General features: G+C 43.6%; 1 protein-coding gene across 9 annotated transcripts in view; it reads left to right on the top strand.

Moving 5' to 3' along the window:
• The window catches only part of CEP112 (centrosomal protein 112), a 392,220-nt gene that overhangs the window by 322,965 nt on the left and 42,561 nt on the right, over positions 1–26,694 (top strand). For 8 of the 9 annotated variants that reach the window (XR_013354742.1, XM_077853716.1, XM_077853714.1 and 5 more), the window contains one exon: positions 25,724–25,813. The exons of the other annotated variant lie outside the window; for it this stretch is intronic. Coding sequence is in view for 7 of the 8 variants with exons in the window: in XM_077853716.1 (XP_077709842.1) it covers positions 25,724–25,813 (90 nt within the window). In the remaining variant the exon portion in view is untranslated. The remainder of the gene's footprint in view (positions 1–25,723; positions 25,814–26,694) is intronic. 9 annotated transcript variants of the gene reach the window in all.

The raw sequence follows: 26,694 nt of genomic DNA, 5'->3' as shown, positions 1-26,694 counted from the left end.
TTGGGTTTTAGAGTGTGGCCCAGCAGAGCCATTTCTCATCTGGACTGTTTAAGAAATGTTCCCTTCAGTAGTTGGCGTTGGTGCTTGCTGTGATTCTTTAAAAATTATCTTTAGCTGTCCTTGGAAACAGAATGTTCAAGGCCAATTTAGAAAAGAGGTCATGATTTGAAAAGTAACTTTCTAAACACTTTACCTAATTTAAAGAGCATTCCAAAAGAAGAGATGTTGGTGAATAATGATCTCTTCAGCCTTCTAGATGTGGAGGGTTCGGCAAAGACACTTACGCGAAGATTGATTTTCAAGAAGGCCGAGGAATTTGTTTTCCAAGAGGAAAGCAATTATTTTGAGAATGCATTTGGTTCAGATGATCTTATTTCTGTGATGTCAAATGATCAAATGAATAAATACAGCCAGTCTCTTGATTTTGAGAAGGCCACTAGCGCAGTGGAATGAAGATGGCAGACTCAGGATCGCTTTGAGTGATATTTTGACCTTTGCCAAACTGAAGTGTTACATGAAACCCAATCTTTTGAGTATTACCACTGTGTCATTTTTCTAAGGCTCCAAGTATCCTCTTAGGTTATCCTGTATGTTTTGCATTAAAGAGAGGTGTAGGGCTTAATAGCATGCATTCTAGAGCCAGACTGCCTGAGGTTTAAATCTTAGCTCCACCATTTAGAAACCATGAGACCTCAACAAGCTTCTTAACCTCTCTCTGCCTCCATTTCCCCATTTCAAAATAATGGAAAGGATAATAAATTGAGAATTAAATGAGAATAGTGTCTTCTACTAAAAAGTCCTACTACATGACTATTAAATTTTTTTTTTTTAAAAAAGACCCTAGCCAGTAAGAGTTGAGGTATGCTCAAATGTAACACATAGTAAGCAAGCCTCTCTTGATCAGTTCCCTTCCAGCTGCCATCTCTACTTCATTCCCACTCATTTTTTGTTACTTTACACTATGACTTCTGTCCCTGTCACTCCATAGAAACCAATCTTTGGGTTGCCAGTGGCTTCCTGTTGCTAAATCCACCAGACACTCTGTGTTTATCTGCTTGACTCCCCTGCAGCATCTGACACAGTGGAAGGCAGCTCCCTCTTAGTCACATTTATGGGTTCCTCTTGCCCTCACACCCCATTGTTCTTCAGAAGGATTATTCTTGGCTTTTTCTTTTAATTAAGCTCAATGATCTCATGTAGACAATCTTGTCCACTGCCACCTGTATTTTGAAAACTGCAACTTTCTATCTCTACCCCAGATCCCTTAGATCTTATTGCATTCCAGATCTTTCTGGAAGCCTCTTAGGTATCTCTACAGAGCTTGATGTGTCCTTCAGAATCCTGAAAACTCACCATGTTCAAAGCTGAAATGATTTCCTGAGCCCCTTGTACCTGATTCTGCTCTGTGTTCCCAAGTGCAGTTAATGGCCCCGTCCTTCCTTCTCACAGGCAGCCAGTCCCCTGCGTCTGATCTTCACTTGGGCTTTCCCTCTTCTCTGTACCCACAAGGCCCTTCCCCTTGAGTGGGGACCCGCCGGTGCTCTCCTGATTCTCAACCCTGTAGTCCCTGCTCCACACCACACGCTGAGTGATTTATGCTTCCCTGGGTCCCCATGGGCCCGAGGGTGCAGCCCTGATGTTCTAACAAGGCTCACAAGACCCCACAACTGCCCAGCCTGACTGTGCCGCCACTTGTCCCCTGTCCCCCAGCGCCCCACGTTCCCACCATTACTCACCCTCAAACTCTTCAGCTCCACTGAGCTTCTCTCATCCTCGGCTTTTGCTCCTTCTCGTGTCCAACTTCTGAGCATCCCACAGGTCTCATCTTAGATGTCTCTGTCCCCAGAAAGACCTTCTTGGCCACTCCAGCCCCCCAAGACGGGTGTGCATTCCATCCCTTTCGCTCCTCTTTTGCCCTCTGATTCTCCCATCACATGGACACACATGACGTGGTGACCTCTATACTTGTCTACACCTCCACCTGACTTCTAAGCCCCAGGAGAACACGGCCACTCACCCCAGCCCCAGAGCCGAGCCCAGTGCCTGAGACACATGATCACTCAGCATTCATTTGTCGACTCACCAAAGGTTCATGGCCTAGTGTCCACCCCTGCATGGACTGCATGAAGAAATAAAAATAGTTCCCTACAGGGAAGTGCTTTCTTCTTAAAATGGTATGGCAACACATATGCAGAGAAAACAAGCAATTCAACTTCTTCAACATGTAAAACCACTTATACTCTTCATGATGTGTTTTGGGGTAAGGCCTCAGGTTTACCTCCCACTCTCCCTCTCTTCCCCTTTCACTGAGGCAAATCATTCAGAGCATTTCTTTGAATTTTTCATGTGGAAACACTTGACAGAATTTTTCGAATAGTCATATGTACAGGCTTCACCCCAAGATGAGAACATTTTCTGGTCTGCCCTCTCTCAGTCGTAAGCCCTAAACTATCTAGAAATTCTGCAAAGTTGGATTTCCCTCCCCTTTCTCTTATGATGTTTATCCAAGTTTTTGTTTCATCTTGTTGAAGCTAGATTAGTTCATGACATAAAAATTCCTTTCATTTTACCAGTAAACATAAACAACTATGTCAAAAAAAAGAAAAAGAAAAAAAAAAGTTAAACTACATCTTCCTGAAATAAAATCAGTAGGATTGAATCCATGTACATAATGAGCTACCAAGATCTAGGGGCCTATGGAAGGAGGCCGTCTGCCTCCCAGAATGCATTGAAGGAGGCCTTCGGCAAAAATTTAATCATTGAATTTATTCCATGGAAAAATAGTAAATATTTTATTGAAATTAAAACAGTAAACTTCCATTTTAACTTCCAGTTAAAATGTAGCATAATACCACTTTTACATTCCAGCACCTTCACTTAGTCAAGTTTTAGGAGTTAAAGAGATGAGTCAAGTTTTCTATTAATAGAGAAACTTTGTCAGAAAAAAAATTGTTGTGCTCCCTTTGGTTTTTTGTTTTTTTTGGGGGGGGTTTTGTTTTTATTTAAGTTCAATTTGCCAACATATAACACCCAGTGGTCATCACATCACATGCTCCCTCTGGTTTTTAGGGTAAGATTCTACAAATGCTTATTAGGTCTGCCAACTAAATGAGCATCAGTAGATGAAAAAGGAATCGGCTCCACTGCTTCTATTCCTCTCATTTCTTCCAGGTCAAAAAATCAGGGGCCCTTTGCAACATTTTCACCTGGGTACAAATTCTCTAGCTGCTAATTTTCCAAGAAATCATGTTCAGGAAAATTAAACTCAAAAGCCAGGAGAATCTAGGAAAAAAGTATTTGGGAAAAAGAAATTTTCAAAGCAATGCTTTGTATTTATCATCTAGCATCTCTAAAGTCTATCTACTTTGCTGGGGGACACAGAATGTGAATATATACTTTCAAACATCGGCTTTTAGGTTAAGCCCTGGAGCCAGGAGGGAGAGCCAGTATTCAAACAGCAAAAAGGAAAAATCACTAATCAAAAGAATAGATAAAAATTAAGTACAGTGGTCATAATATGGCATTTTATTCCATTTGATGAAAATCATCAAGTAAGTTTAAAACCTGATTTTTGTTCTATTCCTGGTTTCTTTTTGGAATTATTCTCTCTCTTCTGGGACTAACCTGTTTTCATATCTGTGAGATCATTATAGTTTAAAGAGAGTGTGCGTGAGCTGTGTACTGCCCATCCGGTCGCTTGCCTGAGGCACATGACATCCTTTCAAACACTGTTTCCAGGGGCAAGGCAAATTTGTAAATTCATAGTAAAAACTTTTAAGTGTGATATAGTAAGAACTCCTAAAATATACATGTATATTTAGCTGAGCAAATTATATTTCCTAATGAGAGCCAAGTCATAGAGGTTAGCATTTTTCTCCTTTTTAAAGATTTATTTATTTGAGAGAGAGAGAGTGAGGAAGAGGGAAAAATGAGGAGAGGGGGAGAGAATCTCAAGCAGACTCCGAGCTAAGTGCTGAAGCCAATGCAGGTCTCTGTTTCACCACCCTGAGATCACAAACTGAGCCGAAACCAAGAGTGGAATACTCAACAGACTGTGCCACCCAGGCGCCCCAAGGTTAGCATTTTTCTAGGAATTAAGTAAAGTGGGACACATAAGTATAAATTTTATTGCAGTCGAGAATGTCTTCAGGCTTGACTTCTCTGTGTCATTGTTTAGATATTCCTGGCTTCTATAGGTAGAAAATGCAGCTTTTTAACTTAAAGGTTATGACAACAGTAATTTCTAGAGTCCAGACCTGTAATCATAACATGATTCCTGGTCTCCCATTTCTTGTGCCTTTCAGTCCCATCATGTTGCCAGCAAGGCCCTCAGAATCACGTTGTCCCCTGTAGTGTCCCTTTATGGAATCATGTTCTCTGTTTTCTCCTCATGATCTTGTAATCCTATTTCTCACTTCCACCATGACCCCCACATTTGAAGTGATTACAATAACAAGACATGTTCCTTGTATTCCAGATGGAAACTCTGAACACATTATCTAAGGGAGACATTGTTATAAATGGTGACAGGGTCCCAGAGTACAATTAGCACAATATAATATTTCAGACACGTAGAGGCTAAATGATCTTGTGCAGATTCAGTTCTTTCCCTGAAGAAACCAAACTTTGACTTGACTCTGACTCATTCCCCCACCTGGACAACTTTCCCCTCTCAGTCTGTTACAGCCTCACATTCTTACACAACTAGGACTGTGCCCGTCCTCCACTTCCTCACCAGGCTTCTTTCTTGTTCTTTGTTTTATGCCCCAGTGCCCAGTTCAGTCTCTGGCAAATAGTAAGGCCCAGTACATTTTTGTCGAATGAAGAAATGAATTTGGTGTTTACATCTACCAGCCCATAAAACCACATTTTTAGAAACGAACTTCCTCCCACCTGTTTTTAGCATCAGCAAATGGCAATTGTTGTAAGGTGATCGTACCGATGATGATGGTGAGGGTTGTAAGGTGATCGTACCGATGATGATGGTGAGGGTGATAGGAAGTCGTGAATCTCCCCCAACTGCTCTCAACAACATTCGGTTCTGCTAACCACCTCCTTACAATTCTCTCCTTCCTTGGCTCCCTGGATTCCATGCTATACTTAAAAATGTTTTCTATGGTTACATTCACTGGCTCTTCTTTTCTCTTCTGGAGCCCTCAATATAAATTCTGCACCAACGCTCTAGGATTTCTTTTCCTTTATTTGATTTTCCTCAGCAAATGCAATCTGAATCCAACCCTGATGACTCTGCAGAAGAATCACAACTTCGAACTCCTGACCCTGATTTTCCCTCAAGTTCCAGACTGAATAGACACCTCTTTATGGATGATCTTGGCATCTAGAACTCAGCATACCTCCTCCTCACTCTTACTGCTCATGACTTCAACTGTACCAAGATCCTCAGCTGATTCTTCCCTTCGTTGCTTCCTACACAGAGCCAGTTGTTTCTGTGCCTTAAATTCACTCTTTCCTCCCTATTAACATTCCCTCCATCTGATTTATGCTGGTGACTTCTGTCCTGGGCTCTTCCTGGGTCTCCTTGCTCCCTCCCATCAGACTCCTTCATGTATCACTAGAGTAGATCAGCTGCAGATCTAAACAGACCTAATCATATCACTCCCCTCCTCAAAAGTTTTGAATTGCTCTTCACCGCCCAATGAGACATAAACAGCTCCCCTAGCCCATCTACTGTCTTCTGTTTCCATCTGCGCCCTAAGCATCAACCAGAGCAGACTTTTTATTGCCTAACTACACCCACTGTTTCCTTGTATAAAAATCTTGGATGATGTTCCTTTAACTAGATAGGCATATGGGATTGCTTAATTTAAGATGTTAGAGATGCACCAATTCTAAATAAGAAGATATATATAAGAATATATATATATACACCAAGAAGATAAACTAGGGACACCGATGGCTGATTAATGAGGACCCCAAGGTCCTACAATTATAGTTGGGAAAGAGGAAGGCCAGGCCCGGCTCACATTCTGAATCTACAGATAATGGGACAAGAATGAACAGATACATACATGTACTGTTAGGTGGTGTTCATCTTTATGTAAATGGCCAATAATTATGAAGTCAGTGGTAAAAATTTTGGGTATCCTATAGAGGAAGAAAAAAAGGAATTTTGTAAAATATCTGGTTTGTTGACTTTTTTGCATCTTTATTGGTTGGGTTATCCCAACTCAAAGTGAATTAAATGTAACAAACAGCATTACCTTAAAGATGTTACACATTTACATTATGGGCAAAAGGAGAGAGAGCCAGGGGGGGGGAGAGAGAGAGGAAGAGAGGAGGAGGGTTGGAGGGAGAGGGAGAGAGAAAGGTTGTGTTTGGAGCTCAAAGGGACATATTCTCTCAGGAAACATCAAATTCTTTCTGAAGAGGAGAAGCTAGAAGATGCTTGCATAATTTAGATGAGGAGCATATTCCAGGTTTAAAGAGCTGGCTTTCAAAGACTCCTTTAGAAGGGTGTTGAGAGCTGGTACGCACGAATGAAGAGTGTCCAAAATGAGAGAGGAGAGGTAGATCGAGTGTTCTTCAGCCCCTCAGAGAGGAACTAAGGGAAAAGGAGAGTAAACTGACCTGATGTGGAAGGAAATAATAGCTATTAAAGAATTGGAGGGATGGGAATAGACTGTATTTGTGAAATATTTGAGTTTTGCATCACCTGAGTGTGTTTTGTAGGAACCAATGGGTAGCATGATAATTTGGTATAGCTCTTAAAATACCTTCTAAGTTGTTCTTTAGATAGTATAGGTTTTCCTTAAAAGGCTGTATTTAGGTTTGCTTATGTTTTTGTTTCTAAAGTTAATATAATTTGTATCCTTTGCAGATTTGGGTTTGTAGTTCCCTAAAATAAAAACAGCAATTTCAGAAGGCTATGCAATAATTTTAATTATATCAGCAGGTTCTAATTGTCTGCATACCTGGTAACACCCTAGACCACTACTATCTGCTACAAAGCCATACTCTCCTCACATCTTATATTACACATTTCCGTAAAGCTACCAGAATACTCACTTGCCATTTATCATCTACCTGCCTTCCCATAAAGTGCAGAAACTAGAAAAGCACACAGGAAAAGTGAGCATGATTGCCGTGTGGGGATTATAGTGTGGTCTGGGTTGTCCTTGTGCTCTACTCTGAAGACTGTGAATGTGTTTTCCCATTTCCTTTGTGCCTCAAGCCTGTCTTCCCTGGTTTTTATGCCCGCTTTTTACTTCCTGGCCCAGCATTAGCTAACTCAGCTGGGTGCGGGTGATTTTTGGCATGACCACAGGCTCCGTTGTAGCTCCGTGTTAGTGGCAGCGCAGCTCTGAGCCCCATCCAGTCTTTGCTTTCGAATGTCACCCACAGCACCCACCTACACAGAGGGGAGACTTGCTCACATGTGCTCATCAAAAGTGAAAATTAGAGCAGGCCCAGACAGCTCTGACCCTGCTTACTTTCTAGTACTATTTTGGTCACTATTTACATTTGCTGGTGAGAAAGCAGAGGCTTTTTTTGTTCCTCAAAACCGTTTTTGAAGCCCCATGGCACAGCAGAAATTATATGTTTGTCTGGGCTTCGCCACTCAGAGGGAAGAGGGCCGTAAGTACACAATGAGGATGGTGGTGCAGATAACCCTGTCCTCTTTCATGTTACTTTCCCAAGCATTTGTAATATGCCATATTTCAAAAGTCTTTGGAAGTCTTCCTGCCTGGGGTATAAGCAAATTAGGCATCAATTTCTCCAGGCTGCTTTCCACCTGACATATAAATGCTGAATACTTTAGTTCTCCTCAGAGATCTAAAAGAGGTGGATGAAGAGGTGTTTATTTTTTGTTCTGCTATTCATCTTCTGTGTGTCTTATCCATGAGTTATGGGAAAAAGTATAATTACCCTGTGAGGGCAAGAATCATTAATTTCATGCCCTGATTTCCCTCACTTAGAGCATCTCAAGAATTGTCTTGTTGAGCGCCGTGCACTTTGGATACATAATCATTAAATGGGCACGGGGTGATAGTGTCCCACTCAGTGTGCCTCCTCTGTGCAGAAGAGGGAGGGGATGAAGAGGGCCACTCCATCCAGCAGGCCAAGATCAACATACAAAGAGAACTGCAGCCAAGAGCAGAAGCCCAGGAGGCAAGGTGAAGACACATGTAAAAGGGCTATTCCCAGGGGAGAGTAAACTATAACAAGTCTCCAGTCTGATCTCAGCTGTCCTCAGGGATGTGGGGGTGCAGGGCTCCACCAGAACCACCCCCAGCTGCTTCAGGTTCTTGGTTCAAAGACAAACAGAAAGCAAAAGTACGTTCATATTAAGCCATAGAATGGTGCTCTGGAGTCCCTTAAATATGTCTTGCCTTAGATGAAACTGCTTTTAGGAACAGTTTAAATTTGTTCAGAACAATCCAAATGGAATAAGTATGTGTGCAATTTCAAGGCCCCTTCTGAGTTTTCACCCAGGGACAGGAGAAAAGTTCCCTCCACTAAACAAGATTACAGGAGAGTGGGAGACAGAGAGCAGGAGCCTCCACGATCACACTCAGTGAGTCCTACAAGTTCAATATGCTAGCTTCATACACGTAGGGAAAAAGCTGTGGTGTGAGTAGTGGTTACGTCTGAGTGCAAGGAGTGTGGAAATTTTATTTTCCCCTTTATGCTTTTTTAATTTTCCTTCAGGTAGCAACATATTATTTTACAATCAGAAGGAAGATATAAAAACTGGGGGAAAGGGAGTAAAATAATTTTTTAAATTGATATTAGATCCTAGAGCAAAGTTTCATCTACTAGTGAGAGGTTGAGAGGTCTTGGCTCTTCAGAGGTTGGGCTAACAAGCCATGTGAGCAATAAACCAATGAGGAAATAGAATTCTTAAAAATTAACTTAAAACATTGGATTTCCTAGACCTCATCTTTTTCAAGGATACTCATCACATAATGCGCTAAAATGAGTCTTGTACATTTTGAAGAAAAACAACAACTCATCTGAAGCTGTAGGTGTTTGGTTTGTGGTGGTTCATTTCAAACGGGCCTGGCTAGCCTTCCAGTTTTAGTTACAGGAATTCATTAGTAAAGGAGCCTTTGAAAAGTTAAGGTTGAGTGCTCTCTCGCTTCGGCAGCACATGTACTGAAAAGTTAAGGTTGAAAAATATATTTTGACTAAGCTCTGCCAAGAACCAGCCTTGTGGGGGGGGGGGGTGTTATATATATATATATATATATATATATATATATATATATATATTTTTTTTTTTTTTTTTTTTTTTTTTTTTTTTGCCTAAAAATATTTTTTTAACTATTTGCATCCCTACTTTAAGTGTGCTGGGTCCATGCTAGTCCATGAAGTCGTGGCTTACCTTACATATCACTGTCTGACTGAAGCTGATTTGAAAGCTGTGGAAACACTATTACGGTTTTTTCTTTGTATTTATCATGCGCTACTGCTAGTGATTGAGGGAAAACATTTATGTTCCTGACAATAGTAATTGTTAATCCAGTAATTCACAAAAAGTTTTAATCTTTATCATTCTGTTAACTCACATAGGAAAACACAATCTTAAAGAAAAAAATCCAGTTGGAAACTTCTGAAATGTTCATCTTTTATTTTGGTGGGGGGAGCTCTATGCCTGATGTAGGGCTTGAACTCATGACCCCGAGATCAATGATGGCATATAATTTCATCATGACTGTCATTTTTGCTATGTATTTAGAAGCATTGATGTTCATGTTCATTAATGTCCTTTGAGATTGGAATTCGGAAATAATTCACAGCTTCCCTGCCCCCACTGTCAGTAAGTTTCATTTCCCAGGAGAAAGAGCTGTTTCCCACAGTGGTCTTTAAAGTCCTTCAGTGTCAACACCAACCCTTGCCCTCATGGGAAATATGGCTAGAAGAAGAAACAGATGCCAGTCAAATAAAACAATCACAGACATGAATGTGAAAATGATGATCCTGAACCAAAGAGAGGCCATTGGTGCTGGCCTGACTGGAGAGGTTGTTCTTATTAAGAGTGACATTTAAGCTGGGGTCTAAAGGATGCGTGGAGAGAGATAATTGTTAAGTGACAAAATCATGCTCCAGATAGAAAGGAGTATGTGGGGACACCTAAATGGCTCAGTAGTTGAGTGTCTGCCTTTGGCTCAGGGCATGATCCTGAGGTCCTGGGATCGAGTCCTGCATCGGGTTCCCTGCAGGGAATCTGCTTCTCCCTCTGCCTATGTCCCTGCCTCTCTGTCTCTCATGAATAAATAAAATATTTTTTTAAAAAAGAAAGCAATATGTAAAACCCTGTGGTGGGAGCAAGATGCCTGGCACAACCAACTCAGAGAGCCAGTATGGCATGAAGGGTGGGCAAGGGTGGTGCCTGGCAGAAGCAGACAGGGAGGAAGGAGTCCTAGAGGCAGTGCCTGAAGACTAGGCACGAACCTTTGGAATATTTTAAAGAGAGGAGGACTTGATCAGATACTCTACAGCAAGTATTTACTGCTGGCACCTTCTAATATGCCAAGCCCTATTCTAGGCCCCAGAAATCCAGTGGTGAACAGGATCCATTCCTGGCCTCCTAGGGTCTAAATAAGAGAAACAGAAAATAAAGAAGAAAAGTATCAAATGGTAATAAGTGTTCTGCAAAGACCTAAGGTGGGATGTCATAAAGTATGACCAGGTGGCCAGTTTCAACTGCCTGATCAGGAAAGGTGTTCCCAAGGAAGTGATGTGTAGTCTATGACTAGCTACAAGGAGTTGACCGTGTGAAGCTCATGGAGAAAATATTCCTGAAGGCGGGGAAGAGCTAGTGTGGGTCTCAAAGGTGGCGATAAATGGGGCTATATTCAAAGAACAAAAGGAAGCCAGTGTGTGGCTGGACCAGCAGGACCAGAGAGAAGCTGGCACAAGAGGCCTTAGGGACAGGTGGCAGCCAGGTGATGAGAGCCTCACCAGCCTCGGGGGAAATGGGAGAGGATTCCAAGTCTAACACTGAGCCACTGGACAGTTTTGAGCAGGTGAAAGCTATTCAAACCTCCAGTGGGTCGATCTGACTACCGTGTAGGAGGGAGATGAAAGGAGTTGAAGGGAGAGGCTAGTGGGAGTGTTCAGCTGAAAGATGGCCATGGCTCAGATGGGGCTGGTAGAAGCAGAGGCGGCGAGGAGAGAAGGGGGTGGCTGTGCACGTTATAAGGTGGATGCAACACCACTTACTGATGAATCCCACGCAGCAGGGGAGGTGAGGGAAGGAGGGATTCAATGATAACTTCTAGATAGGCCTTAGAAGTCGTACCTGGCTGCTCTGTGGACAGTAGGACGTCCGTTGAGATGGCACCAGGAGGACCCAATCAAAAGGTATTGAAGAGATTGAATCCACAGGGCTTAGTGAGGACGAACAGGACTCTAGGGGAGGGGAGTAAGTGGAATAGAAGCAAGCCGTCGGGGTTTTACCTTGGAGATAATTGGCTGGATTGTGCAGGTGACGCTGGTGCTGCTCCCTAGGGGAGAGGTTGATCTGGGTGGTTACTCTGGCGGCGGTGAGCTGGAGAGACCTCCAGGTGCGTGCAGGGCCCAGATAAGAGCCAGCAAGCTCAGGGACTGACTGAAGGCTGGAGAGGAGAAGCATCCAGAAGGCAGGTAGGTGACCCAACAGGAGCTTCAGTGTGTCCTGGAGTTTCCTGATTTGGATGACTAGGGGAATATGGGTTCCATTAATCTAGATCTGAATATGTAGGGAGATGGGTTTAGGCAAAGGGATGGGGTGTGTAGGAGGGTAGGGGAGGAAAGCAGGGGAACTGATAATACATCCGGTTTTGTACGTGCTAAGCCTGGGACATTGGTGTCTAGGAAGTAATTCTGTATACTTCTGTTGAGTTTAAGCATGGCACCAAAGCGCATCTCCTCACCAGATTAAGTGTAAACTCAGCCTGACATTCAAGGCCTCTATGCTCTGACCTGACTCCATTTTCAGGACCACCCCCCACTCCCAAGGACTGCTCCTTTGGACTGCAGGTTTTTGCCAGCTGCACCCCCATTTTCCCCTTATTTACCCTCACAAAGGCTATTTCTTTGGCAGTCAGTCCTTCCCTTTCCCCACCTGCCTGTCCAAATTGCAACTACCATTCACGAGTTCCCCCAAGTGCCACATCCCACCTGATGATTTACTTAATGATGCCGTGCTTTCTCCCCAATCTAGTCATGTTACTGTATACATATATTTTAAAATTTTATTATAAATTGCAAACCTACCCAAAGCATAGAGGCTGGTACTCCATGATTATCAAGGTCTGGCCACATGTGCTTTATCTTTTCTCCCTGTTTTCTTTGCTAAGATACTTTAAAGCAAACTGCAGATGTTGGGTCGTTTTACCCTGGATATTCCAGAATGCTTCCCAGAAAATACGGACATTATCTCACACAACCACGGTGCCCCTATCATACCTCAGAAAATTAGCAGTTGTCTTTTAGTATCACCAAATGCCTACTTCCAAGCTAGATATCCCCAGTTGAGCTTTAAATGCCACTTTGCAGTTGATTTGTCTGAATCAGGATCCAAACAAGATCCAAATGTGACACTTGATGGTTATTTACCTTATATATTCTTCAGTTGAAAGCAGACCCTTTCTTTCTTTTTACTCCAACTATTGACTTCTTACAGAAACCGAGTCAGTGGTCCCTGGAGAATGTCCCACATTCTGTATTTATCTGCTTGCTTCTTTATGGTGTCCTTGAACTTCTTCGTCTGTCCTCTCTCTTTTCTTTTGTTTTCCCAGTTGGATGCTTAAGACGCTTCTTGTGCTCCCCTGCTCTTTGTGCTTATTGCATATCTGCTGTGATAGTGTGAGCTTCTTAAAAAGTAAGACCGTGTCTTACCCAACTTTTGCTTTCCCAATGAGATCTAATATATTGTGTACACTCTAAAAACATTATCCAATGGAATTATTTAGAAAGAGGTTTCATTCCTCTTGTGAAAATGTGAACTGGAGCTATTTTCAATGTGAAGAAATTTATACTAGGATTAAGTTGCCAGAGAAATCTCAGTGATGGAGGTCACTGTTTCCTAATTGTCCCTGAAAAAATTGCAGCCTAACTTTAAGTGGCACGTTGTTATATCTGAAGAGTCTTACAATTTGGAGCATTATGAAACACTTAAGTGAAATTTCCAAGTCCCCTCCATTGTCTCTAGGTCCACAGAGAAGCAATTGCAGAGATCAATTGTGTGGTGCATTCAGCATGAAAACTAGGTCACTAATCATTTTTTCTGATCAGGAGAATTTAATTTTGCTTAGTTCAGAAATCAGCCTGGAAGACTGACTAGAAAAACACTATCACGTGTGTGCTTTGTTGTTGATAACTAACTGCAATCCAAGCTTTAATAACTAAGAGGGAGTGGAAGAAACTTCAAAAGGTTGCATGATAAATGTTTTTGACAATGTGTCAGCTGAACATTAAACAGGACCTTTGTAAATCCTCTCGTTCTAAGTGGTTTAAACAGAAAATTTTAAACTTCTTTCTCGGAAGTATTGGCTCCAGATATCACAGTATCTTAGGGTTAAAAAAAAAGAGAGAAAAATACTTTATGTGGCATATATAGTTTCCATCCCCTATGCAAAGGTGGGAGTGCCAGAAACAGGCTCACCTAGGCTCTCTGTCTCTGTGTCTTGGGCATCTCCTCTTTCATGGTCTAGGAACGCGTCAGTGTTTTACTGGAATAACTGCCTTTATAACCTGATAGGAGCTTGGACACAAAATGATAGAAAGGCAAATGGGTAAATATAATTGTCATCCTCTTGAAATGCCAACTTTGGAGAAAATCTCCCAAGTTTCCAGATTGTTGCATAATGAGAATGCTGTCAGTCCTTACATGGACAAAATGAAGTCTAGAACTAAGTGATACAAAAGGATTGTGCTTGTTTGTGCTTGTGCATGTGTGTGTGTGTGCGCACACGCTGAAATGTTTCAGAGAGAAAACATGTAAGGCAAGGAAGTTCCTTGGTGTGAGTTTCCTAGGGCTGCCATAACAAAGTACCAAAAACGGAGTGGCTTAAAACAATGGAAAGTGATTGACTCACAGTTCTGGAGACTAAACGGGATCAAGGTGTTGTCAGGGCCACGCTCCCTCTGAAGTCCCCGGGGGAAGAATCTTCCCTTGCTTCTTTTACCTGCCGGTGTTTCCCAGCAGTCTTTGGTGTCCTTGGCTTGCAGATACATCACTGTCCAGTCTCTGCCTCCAGTGTCACATGGCCAACCTCTTCCCGTGTTTCTTGTCTTATAAGAACACCAGTCGTACTGGATGAAGGGCCTACTCTGATCCACTGTGACTTCCTCTTAACTAATTCCCTCTTCAAGGATCCCATTTCCAAATAAGGTCATGTTTTGAGGTTCTGAGGGTTAGGACTTAAACATGTCTTTTTGAGGGCATGTAGTTCAACCCAGAATGCCGTGTGATGCCCTTCTTTTTTGACACTATAATAGGCAAACCACCGGCATCATTATTATTAAATCTGTGACACAGAAACTTCTTTTTCCTTCTTCTTTTCATACATTTTGATTCATAAGCTAAAGGCTAAAGATCTTAAGACCAAACCCAGGGCAGCCCAGGTGGCTCAGCGGTTTAGCGCCGCCTTCAGCCCAGGGCTTGATCCTGGAGACCCAGGATTGAGTCCCACGTCAGGCTCCCTGCATGGAGCCTGCTTCTCCCTCTGCTTGTGTCTCTGCCTATCTCTCTGTGTCTGTCATGGATAAATAAATAAAATCTTTAAAAAAAAAAAAAAGACCAAACCCAGAACATTTCAAGTGACGGGCGGCTTTTGAATGAAAACGTGGACAGTAGAAGGCATTCCAGATAAGCTGAAGGAAGGAACAGAGGGCCCCAGGGCAGTGCAGAGGGGGCCCTCTCGGCAGCAGCAAGTGCAGGTGGAGAGGCAGATGGGACAGATGCTCAGGCAGTGTCCAGCTGACCTGGGGCCATTTCCTGTCTTTATGACTTTCTAGCTGGAAAGCTTGGGCAATCTGTAGTAGCTTTGGCTGCCTCCCTCCCCAGTAAGGCTTCTCAGAGAGGTATTGTGAAAGGAAGTGGAGTATTTAAGGCTCCTAGCACAGCGCCTGAGCTAGGAGCTAACATGTTAGCTTTGAGTTCGTATGCTGAGCACAGTAGGATTATGGAAGGATTCGGCACCAGGTAGAGGAACGCTAACCTCAACAGGGTAAGAGATGGTTAGGCATTTATGTTTTTGGAGATGGAGAATGGCCTAAAAAGTCTCAGGGGAAAATTTTTCTGCCAGGGGATGCAGGGGGCCACAACTGGGAAAACTGGAATCCCAGTGTGCAGAAATGAAGATCGAAGTAAGAGCAGCTTCAAATAGAAATTGAAGGAACTCGGACAACTAAGCGGGAGTGAGAGGGAACGAGGGATGACCCACAGAGGCCTGGGAGTTTAAACCTGGGTGGCAGCGAAGAAGAGTGCTGTGTTGCTGATGGGCAGGATGGTGGGGGGGAAGCTGGTTCAGGACGACACCCTGACTTTGGTCTTGGATTTGATATGTCTGCGATGGTGGTGAGGCAGCCGTGCACACACGTAAGAGATGGTGGGAGAGGCCACACCAGGGAACATAAGAGATGTGTATGGAGATGAGCTGTAGGGCCATCAGCAGGAAGGCCCTTACTGGAGCTGGGGACCAGTGCCTGCAGGATGGGAACACTGGTAACATGGTGCACGCTCCAACTCTAGCACTCAACTCATAGTCTTCCTGCCCCAAAGTGCTTCCTGCATGATTGATCTCTCTCTGCACTGTGCGCTCATGATCATCATTGGCATCGTATTACCGTTGAATCTGGATCACACAGAAACTTACTTTCTCTCTTCCTTTCCAGATACTCTAATTCTGCTTTGTCTCCCCACCTCCACTCATTGGTCAATGACAACATCCAGCCACCTGTGCTGGGAGGCTTGTAGCCATTCCTTCAACCACCTTCTCTCATAGCTGACACGTCCCTCCTTCAGCTTTAATAGAGGAGAAGTTCATGGTTCATTGGAATGAATGCTGCAGGCTCAAGGGATCACGCGTGTGAATGATTAGCCGTTGTAAGAAAGTCGAAATTGAAATAAATGACTTATGGGTGCTTCCTCTTCCCCAGGCTTGTGCAAGAAAGGGTGGTCTGTGAGACTTCAACACTTTTCACTCTGTTCCCCTCTTCCATGATCCTGAAACATCCTAGCTACAGTTCTTGAACTTGATCCTCAATCTCTACCACTTGAGATAAGAATTTGTGCTTTGGATTTCCTGAGTAGAAAAATACTGGCTACTTTAAGAGGAGACGTGGGTCATAGTCTCCAAATAACATGATTTCTGTTCCTGGGACCTGTGTGTTAAGACCAGGAAATGCCAACATTTTTAAAAGTGCATTTTTAGGACTTTTAAAGGAAGTTCTTTAGGAATTTTAAAAGCCTGAAAATAGAGAAAAAGAGAAAAGAGAAGAAATAAAAAATTTTCTTATGCATTGGCGAAAACGCTACTCGTGTTTTTTATACTGGCCACGATACTTTTGCCTTTCGTGTTGAATCAGTAGCCTACTACATACTAGAGCAATGGCTCATGTCCAAGTACAGTTTCTCATACATGTGGTTTGTTGCAACAAGGACTAAAAATCTTTCCACCTGAAAGGAATTTTGCCTGATGTGAAGAGTAACATATGTATGGGGTTAACACCCCCAAGATCTCCTTTTCTTCATACCAATATCACGAGAGACTGAATTATGAGGGTTAAAAAAAGAAGAAGAAGAAAGTGCTTGCTTGGAATGTGAAAAAAAAAATTAAGAACCTGAATGTAAGCCATAAGGAAAAAAATATATACTATTGTGTTGTGAATAGTATATATTGTGTTGTGAATTAGTGGCCTCCGCAGTGACTGTGGTTCTGATTTTCTTTAGATCTATAGTATGAACCCGTTCTCCATCACTGTAGAATCACTAGTAAAACTTGTCTATGATTTGTTATTCATCCTATGTAGGTCTAAATGAAGAAATCACTTTGACAAAAACCTTGACTGGCATTTCAGTTGAAGACTTGTTACTTTTGTTAGTAGATTTAGCCTATTAAAAAAATAAAATAAAATCAGACAGAAGCCATAGTGGCTTCTGTAAATAGCCAGTGAGACCACCCAGTAAAAATGTCATTCTGCCATTGTGTCATCTTCCCTCCCCCCCAGATGTAGATCTCCTCATATGGGAGACAGGGCTTGGTCTTCCTGCTGTATCCCAATTGTTCAAACTGTGCTAAAAAAAAAAAAAAAAAAAAAAGTATATAAATCTAACCAAAATAGTGAAATTTTATTGCTTTTCTTTCATTTTTCCTTAGCTTTCACTAGCAATAGTAGAAAGAAAATCAGCTGCTCTTTCTGTGTCAGTTGACGTGTCGAGGAAAACCTACTCGTCAGAAATATTGTCAGCACCATTTGTAAAATGAATTAAAGTACTGCTACTTCCACAAGTGTGGGCGTTATTAAAAAGGCAATTAAGGTTTAAATGAGAGTCATCCCTGTTTCTCCTTCCTAATTAGTATCTCTTCCCTGTAGTCACAGATCAGGTGTCATTTCCGGGCAATGGATAAACCAATCAGTGGATGATGGTTTATATCAAGATTTTATAATCTTAGTAGATATTTCATGACACAAACTTTTAAATCATCTTACGTGTTTTAAATGGAAAACAGACCACTTCTGTTAAAAAATAATCCTGGAATTTTATTGTCTGTAAATTATATCTTAGTGAAAATAGAAGTAAGCCTTCTCTTTCTCTCTTTCCAGTTATCTTCTCCTTAGGTCAAAATATGAACATCACTCCTTGCTTCCTTAACTTTATGTTCAGGACAGACATGGGGAAGTCCTCCTACATCTCTCCTACCCTTTGAATGATGAATGATTCATGTCTTCTCTGAAGTAAGATAGTAAATTCAAGCCTCATGAAAGGAAGGATATGGTGACTTCATGTTTTTTAAGTAGGAAAAGCTTAAAACTTTTTTTAGCTTTTTATTATGGAAACTTTCAAACATCCACAAAAGTAGGGAGAATAATAAGCAAAATCCCCATCTACCCATCAATTTTCAACAGTTTGCCAGGCGGACTGGACAGCATCTTTGGTACAAATACTCTGTTTTTGCTTGTTAAACTCCTCGGCTGTACAGAGCTTTCTGCTAAATGAGGCCCCTTCTGCGTTTCACCCAGCAGAGGCTTGTCTGCGTCCTTATTTCATGACCACAGACCTAACCCAAAGTCTTCAAAATCAATGACTTTGAGGACCCCAACTTTGTACAGGGCAAAACTTAATCCATGATTTTTTTATCTACATATGCTTTAACCCAGTTTTTCAAATAAAGGGACTCTATACTGTTCAAGATTCCCATGTCCCAGAGAATATGTGGAATATGGTCTATGGGAGAGAACCAAGGAGAGGGTCTGTTTACCCTTTGCCCCTCAGTGTACTTACAGCAGGCTCAGAAAAAATGTCCCCGTAGGCCTCATGATGATTTGTGAAAAGGTCAGACGTAGGCGTTTTGCCAAAACTTGGCAACATCGAATGAGGCAGAATAGAAGTGTAAAATGCATTAAATTTCAAGTCAGTGAGAACTGTTTCAAAAATCGGGGACTCATACTCCTACAGTCTTGGTAACAAAATGGTAAGAGTTCACTCTGCTGACAGTGTTTCCAGAAGTGACTCAAGAGAAGGGTAGCTTTTTCCTGTTGATTCTGTTTTGATTGGAAAGTAGTTTCCCAAATTTCTCACAATGGAGGTTTTGTTAAAGATGGGTAAGTCGAGAGTTTGAGAACCTGGACCACAGATATTCTAGGGGATGAGATGAGGACAAATGTGCTTGTCCAGACAGCCCACTGACAAAAGATTATGGGGTGCCTGGGTGGCTCAGTGGTTAAGCATCTGCCTTTCGCTCAGGTCATGATGGGATTGAGCCCAGCTTTGGGCTCTCTGCTCAGTGGGAGCCTGTTCCTCTCTCTTCCTTTACCCCTCCCCTTCTTGTGCTCTCTCTTTTTCAAATAAATCTTAAAAAAAAAAATGTTCATAAGGTCGTAGCTCTCATGAGCCAGAAAGGACACCCACCCCCACCTCCATCTGTGGAGCTGGCTGAGAGGTTGGCTAAGGGCAAGGTCAGATCTCTAGAAAGACTTCTGCTCACACTAAAAGACTAAATCTGAAAGTCTCTGTCATATGCCTTGTATACTGGGAACATTGTGATTATCTATCTATCTATCTATCTATCTATCTATCTATCCATCCAATCTCTCCACCCTATGTGGAGCTCAAACTCAACCCCAAGATCAAGAGCCATGTGGTCTTTTGACTGAGCCGACCAGATACCTTATATCTTTTTTTTATCACTATAGCACAGTGTTCCTCCCTTCCAGTGACTTTTTCCCTTCAGTAAATACCTTGTTGACCACTTTATAATTGAAATGAACTATTTTGTTTCACTTACTCATTATTAAAAGGCAAGTATCTGCCATCATTTCATGTTTGTTTAATTGATCCTGAACTGCCAGAGAAACTTTGGTTTTTATTTATTTTTTTTTTAAGATTTTATTTATTTATGAGAGAAACACACAGAGAGAGATAGAGAGGGGCAGAGACACAGGCAGAGGAGAAGCAGGCTCCATGCAGGAAGCCTGATGTGCGACTCCATCCCGGGTCTCCAGGATCACACCCTGGGCTGAAGGCGGCGCTAAACCACTGAGCCACCAGGGCTGCCCGAAACTTTGGTTTTTAATAAGACTACAAATAATTCCTTAATGCATGGTTTTACAAGTTGAGTGGTTTGCTTTGAATCATGTTTACAAATTTTGTGAAAATAATATTGACTATAGTACTCTTCCCCATCCCCAAACCAAGAGCAGAGCTCTAGTACTGACACAGGTGCCATTCAATGGGCACACTAGCTACCAGTGCTCCTCCTCACCCTGCAAAAGTCCATTGACATGTATAGTCTTTCAGACTTTAATTTGCCCTAATTATTTTCATATTTTAAACAAACAAATCAAATTCTCTTATAACGTGCTCCCTTTTAAAGAGTGGTATGCCCTCATTGTTCTTGCAAAGCTTATTATGTCATTTACATTTTTCCTCTGGAAAGTGTCATTCTTTGTTCCCGAACCACCAACAAAGCACTCTGGAAGCCGGCACAATGTAGCTTCCTACAGCAAGATGACTTCCATGGCATTTAAAGGCAGGTTTAATTGGGAGAAAAGAACTGCCTTTTCAGTAATGATGCAAGTTAACACAGCAGAGCAGAGAGATGGGGAATAATTTTGCAGAAAAAACAGTTCAGTGGTGCAAGTTGGATTCTGTTTTATATTGGTGACTTAGTGTTGGACATTCTGTTCTTTCATTATCATGGGCTTTTCTCAGGAATAAACTAAAAGTTGTGATTTTTTTGTGTGTGTTGAATGTTAGATCTGAAGGTTTTTGAATAAAGAAGCCACAACTCGAAAGAATGTTCCTGCTTGTACTGATTGAGTAATTGTGGTCACTTTCACACAGTCCTTATGTCAGATTCTGAGGTTGGAACCCTAATGGCCTAATAATATTTTAGAATACGAGGCTAGGAACAGCTGCCAATATAAACTGTCATTTTCCTTTCATCTAAGGACGTTTTAACTTTTTTGAAAGTGGCATATTATTTGGTTACTTTTCAATTTTTGAAACTGATTTAACAGATAATAAAAGTAATTTCTAGACACACTGCTTTCTCTGATTAACCTTAAAAAGATCATGTCTTACATCTTCAAACTACGAGCAAATTTGAAGAGTGGTACCTTTTTGAAAAGCAAATGTAATTTCACTTCTGTTTTGATAATATTGATAAAATATGGTTGACTTCATCTTTTCACTGTGTGGAGTGTGGAGATAGAATCAGGTCTAATTCTGAGAAAGGCTTTCAGCCAGAGCCCTGTAATGCTAACTTCTCAGCCACACCTTGACCCCCAAGTTATCACCGGCCCCCTTGGCATGCTCCCCCTCCGCCTGCTTCTCCACAGGGATGTCAGCCAGGAGTCAGGTTTGTGAACCTCTTCTCTTTCTACTTCCTTCCCCAAGGAAGTGGCCCATTCGTACTTAGCCTGAGATCCCTCTTCACTGCTCAGAACCCTCTCCCAGTGTCACTGGTCTCCCGTCAAGTCCCACCAGCACCTTACACTCATCTGGTCAAAAACCATTTTCTGGGGGGCACCTGGGTGGCTCAGTGGTTGAGCATTTGCCTTCAGCTCAGGTTGTGATCCCAGGGTCCTGGGATCTAGTCTCCCATTGGGCTGCCCACAGGGAGCCTGCTTCTCCCTCTGCCTATGTCTCTGCCTCTCTCTGTGTCTCTCATGAATAAATAAATAAAATCTTAAAAAAGAAAAAAATCCCACCCCCACTGCTCTGGCTTGCTCCTTGGCCCTTTAGTAGTTCATAGTGTCATATTCCATGGTCGTTCAGCATCAAAGCCTTATGGTCTCTCTGCGTCCCTCTTTCCCTTGACACCCCATTCACGGTCCCATCACTTCCATCCTCAGCCCTCTCTTAAGCCCTCCTGTCCTGTCTGGCGTCCTGTCTGGCTGCTGCACTCTCACAGCAGCCTTACTTGACCCCTGGCTTCACTCCGCAGAATTAGTTCCTCAAAATTCAAAACACTGGGATGTGAACAGGGCCAAATACTGCCAGGGGATGAGGAAGAAAATTGGCTTCTGGAAGCTTTGGCATTTGGGAGGTGACAAGTGACTGTGATGAAAATGGACTCAGGAGCATGGTGAGGACAGCTGGCAGGTGCAATGGGATGCTAAGAAGGTGCAGAGACAGAGAGGGGACACTGCATGTAGCTACTCCCAGGGTCTGCTGCTGGAGGCATGGCAGGGGCGAGGGCAGGAAGCAGGAAACAATGTTTTGTTTAAGACAAGGGAGGTACATGTCTCCTTTATTTTTTGTTTAAGACAAGGGAGATACACGTCTCCTTTATTTTTTTCTCTGTGAAATAAAAACTAAGGGTGCCTGGGTGGCTCAGTTTGTTGAGCCTCGGGCTCTTGGTTTCAGCTCAGGTTATGATCTCCGGGTCATGAGGTCAAGCCCCCTACCAGGCTCCACGCTCCGCAGGGAGTCTGCTTGATTTTCTCTCTCCCTCTCCCTCGACCACTCCCTCCCCCTGCGGGTACGCATGTGTGCACACACATCCACGCGCTTCCCCTCTCTCAAATAAATCAATCTTTTTTTTTTTAATAAAACAAAAACTAAAAAAAAAAAAAAATACAGGCAGTGTTGTAGTTTTTAATGTGGCAGAAACCACACAACATATCGCCACAAGAAACAGTAATGTCATATAGGTATTTGGAAGGTAGAGTGGTATATTCTGTATTTTGAGAAATCTAATAACCTTTAGCTTAACGTGCTGTATTAAGGACGTTTGGGAGCTCTGCTGATTGAAGTACATTTCCTCAGGGAGTATAGTTCAAATATTTATTAGCTCCCTCCACAAACATGAGTCGAGTGTCAAGTGTGTGCCTGGCGTGGAGCTGGCCTGGCCCTCGGCTTGCAGACCTGAAGGGGAGAGAGCCCTGAGCTTCTGTCGCTCAGCCCCGCACAGACCTGGACTGTGATTCTCTTAAGCACTGGACGGATAAAAGCCCAGAGGAGTCCATTCTGAGTTCTCAGGATTGACACCATCAAGCGAGCAGGTGGGGCAGCTTCCAGGCAGAGAAAAGAGAAAACAGGTACAGAGGGAGAAAGAGGCAGCACGACGAGGAGCAAAATGTACAGAATTTGAAGTTAGTGTTTTAAAATTCCAGTCCAGTGCCTGAGTACGGGCCACAGGGACCTGAGCCGGCTTCTCAACCTCGCTGAGCCTCAATTATGTGCTCTCAAGCATAGATGAAGCAACACCTACTGCCGGGGATGCGGTGAGGGTTAAAAATAAAACACACGCAGTCAGTGGTATCTCCTGGCATTATTGATCCTGGCCATGGCAGCAGCATGACACTGAGGCTTCGTGGGGCTCAGCCTGGCCAGAGCCAGAGGACAGAGGTCCCTGAAAGCCACGCTCAGGACTTTGAACGCCATCTCAGGGATGCTGGAGTATTGTTTAAGCATTTCAGTGGGGGACTGACATAATTAGATTTCGGGTTAAGAAGATCACTCTGACAGCAGGATAAGGGTGGAAGGGGAGAGCAGGCAAGACTGGGAACAAAAAAACGTGCCAACGTTCTTCCCACGACAGTAATCATTACTCTCCCCCATGATGCCACCAGAGAAGCGGAGAAGATCCTCTGTACTGGTAGCTACCAAAAGGAAAAAAAAAGAAATTGCTACTTGATCAACAAACCTAGGAATAGTCACATTCTCAGACCACAATAACAGAATTATAAACAATACCTTCAAGCTGGTTGGCAGACTTGGTTGAATTGTGGATTTTATAATCAAGCATGATATCAAAGAGCCCCTAAAGCTTTTAACCTCGTCCTGAAACCATTTAACTCCCCCCCCCCCCCATTTAACTTTTTAAATTAGAAGCTCTTGGGATGCCTGGGTGGCTCAGCGGTTGGGCGCCTGCCTTTGGCTCAGGTAGTGATCCCGGGATCCAGGATGGAGTCCCACATCAGGCTCCTGCACGGAGCCTGCTTCTCTCTCTGCCCATGTCTCGGCCTCTCTCTCTCTCTGTCTGTGTCTCTCATGAATAAATAAATAAATTAAAAATAAATAAATTAGAGGCTCTTAGCCTGGGGTTCATCCATAGATGGGCTTTAGGCAGTATGTGGACTCCCTGAAATCAAAAACAAAATCATAAGCATACTTTCTCCATGAGGAGAGTAACCACATACCCTTCATCAGATGCTGGCTGGCTGGGTCCAGAACCCCAGGAAAGGTTAAGAACCACTGTGTATAGGTCTGTATGTAGAAGAGACTGGCGTTGCATTGGAAGAATTCTTAATGACTTAGACATTTCTGTCTGAACCTCAGACTCTTACTCCTAGCAGCAAACCCAGTATCTTTGCTTGGACATTCCAGACTTAATGCAACCCATCTTTGGCTGACCCCTCCCTTAACCTTCCCTAACTGCTGCCTTCTACCTGTTCAAGCCCAAATCCTGGGAATCTTATTTTCATGCTCTGCATCCACCCCTTGGGGCTGTCACTGTCTTCAAATATATCAGGGCTCTGACGCTTCCCTCACCCCCACCTGCTACCGCCCAATTCCCCGTCACCCTTCCCCAGTATGTTTCAATGGCCTCTGCCCTGCCTCCCTGCTTCTGCCCTTACCCCTTGTCCATCCGTTCCTCATGGCAACCAAAACAACACTTGCCCACACCCTCCAGTAGCTTTCCTTCTATCTCGGAATAAAAGCTAAAGTTCTCAGGACACCTGGATGGCTCAGTGGTTGAGCGTCTGCCTTCAGCTCAGGACATGATCCCGGAGTCTGGGATTGAGTCCCACATCAGGCTCCCTGCGAGGAGCCCACTTCTCTCTCTGCCTCTCTCTCTCTCTGTCTCATGAATAAATAAATAAGACATTTAAAAAATAATAATAAAAAAATAAAAGCTAAAGTTCTCAATTGCCCTCTGAGGTTTTGTGTGACCTGATGGGACCTGGCATCTAGGATGTCTCTGATGTGGTTGCAGCCCACTCTCCACACTGGCTCGAACATGCCACCTCAGGGCCTTTGCACATACAGTGTCCCCTGCTTGGAGGGTTCTTCCTGCAGATGTCCATGACTTGCTCTCTCTCTTCCTTCAGGTCTTTGCTCAAGTCTTCTTGGGCCATCTGTTTAGAATTATAAGATCTTCACTGACCCCACTCCAGAATATCCCCCTGCCCTGCTTAATTCCTCCTCTACACTTATCACTGACAATATTATACTTATTTGCTTATTGTCTACCCCCCAATGTAATACAAGCTTCATGAGAAGAGGGAATTTTTTTGTTGTCTGGTTTCTTTTACTCTTCTATTTAGAATGCTATCACAGTTCTTGACACCTAGCAGGAAGTCTGTTGTCTTGATTGAATTTTATTTTGAGAATTTGACACCTTTACAGTTACCATGCCTGTCTTCTTCTCACTGTAACTTTCTGCATATCATATCCGTAATTATGTCAAGGTGTTTGAATGCATTGTATCTTTTCGAATTCACCTCTTCACTCAAAATAGTAGTTGAGGCAATGATGATTATTGACCTCATGGGTTCTGAGTTCCCCATATTAACCAAAATTCTTTTCCAGTGGCCACTTGGCAACGGAGAGAGTTCCTCTCTGTAAACTTCTGACGGGTTCCTCAAATTCCACACCATCCTTCATGACTTAATAAAGAAATTCCTTTAAGGTTACTAGGAGAATTATTTGGAAGACTGACGTGTTGGTCCGACATTACAGTCCCCAGGCTGTCACCACACTTCTCCGAGGGCAGCGCACCTTGCAGGTGGACCCACAGAGCTGCTGTAATTAGCCACAGCTTTATGCTTCATTGCATGCTTGCGTCTCTGTGCAGGGGGTATCAGAGACATTTTTATTAACTGAGCTGACACCTGCTAGTGTCTGTCTTACCTTCGGAATTTGTTAGACTCGCTATTCCTGAACCAGAAAACACCTGGGCGTGCCCCTAAAGGCCTGGTTCTGTTTGCCCGAGCTCTGCGGAACAGCAGCAACGGCGGACTAGAGCCGAGGCCTTTCCGGTGGTCTCATTTCTAGCGTCATTTCTAACGTCTCCGTGTTTATCTTCCACCGTTTCAGGCTTTACAAGACGAACTAGAAGCCCGCGCTAACCAGGTGCGGTGCGCAGAGAAGAAACTACAGCACAGGGAACTGGAGTCCCAGGAACAGGTAGTGTCCCGCTCCCGCTCGGCTGCTGGGGGGGTGGGGGGGGGTGGGGGCCGAGGCGCAGAACACCCCCCCCCGCCCCGGTGGCATAAACAGCTTAGGGGCCGCTGACTCACACGGCCGCAAGTCTGCGGGGAGGCCAGGCTCCGCTGCTCGGAGGGCTGCCGCAGCCCCAGGCGGCGTCCGGGGGTCCTGCTGCGCAGTCTGGAGACCCTTCCCGGACCCCCGCCGCGCCGCCCGCGCTTGCCTCCCCTGCACATCCCATTGGCCAGGACCAGTCACATGGTCAGCCTGGCCTGTCCAATCCCAGGCCAGAGGGCTCAGGTGACGCCAAGCAGCCTGGACCAATCAGGATCCCCCGCTGGTGAGGGCCTGGGACGGGAAGGGGCGGTGGCGTTGGGTGGGCGGGGCCGCCTTCGCCGCGCAGATCCCGCGTTCTTTTGAGCCTTCGTACTCTCCGTCTTTCCGTGAAGTTGATCTTGAAGTTGATCACTTCCGTAAAGTGAATCTCCTATAACCAGAATAATCTGGCCATGACAATAGCTAATGACCTATTTTATTTTCAAAGACAGAATTATGTTCATCCAGTTCTTCCGGTTGTAGTGGTGTATTCTTTGTGGTAATTTTGAGTTCAAAGTTTAAAAGTTAAAGCTGAGTTAAAGTTTAAAAAGTCAGCCACGTCATCCATAGAGATCGCGAGGCCTAACGAAACCTTTGGTAACTGCCGTGTCCCCAGCCCCTGCTATAGGATAGGGGTGCTGACATCGTCCCAGGCGCCACCGGCCTTTCTGCACGGACGCCGCCTACGGGCCCCGCTCGTCCCGTAGAAACACGAGGTTCGATAATGGTGACCTCGTGGGAACAGTAAACACTGAAGGAAGGCT

Source organism: Canis aureus, chromosome 16 (assembly GCF_053574225.1).
Source record: "Canis aureus isolate CA01 chromosome 16, VMU_Caureus_v.1.0, whole genome shotgun sequence".
NCBI classification, from domain to species: domain Eukaryota; kingdom Metazoa; phylum Chordata; class Mammalia; order Carnivora; family Canidae; genus Canis; species Canis aureus.
The sequence above is the reverse complement of the archived record's forward strand: the minus strand, read 5'-3'. Positions and strand labels throughout refer to the sequence as shown.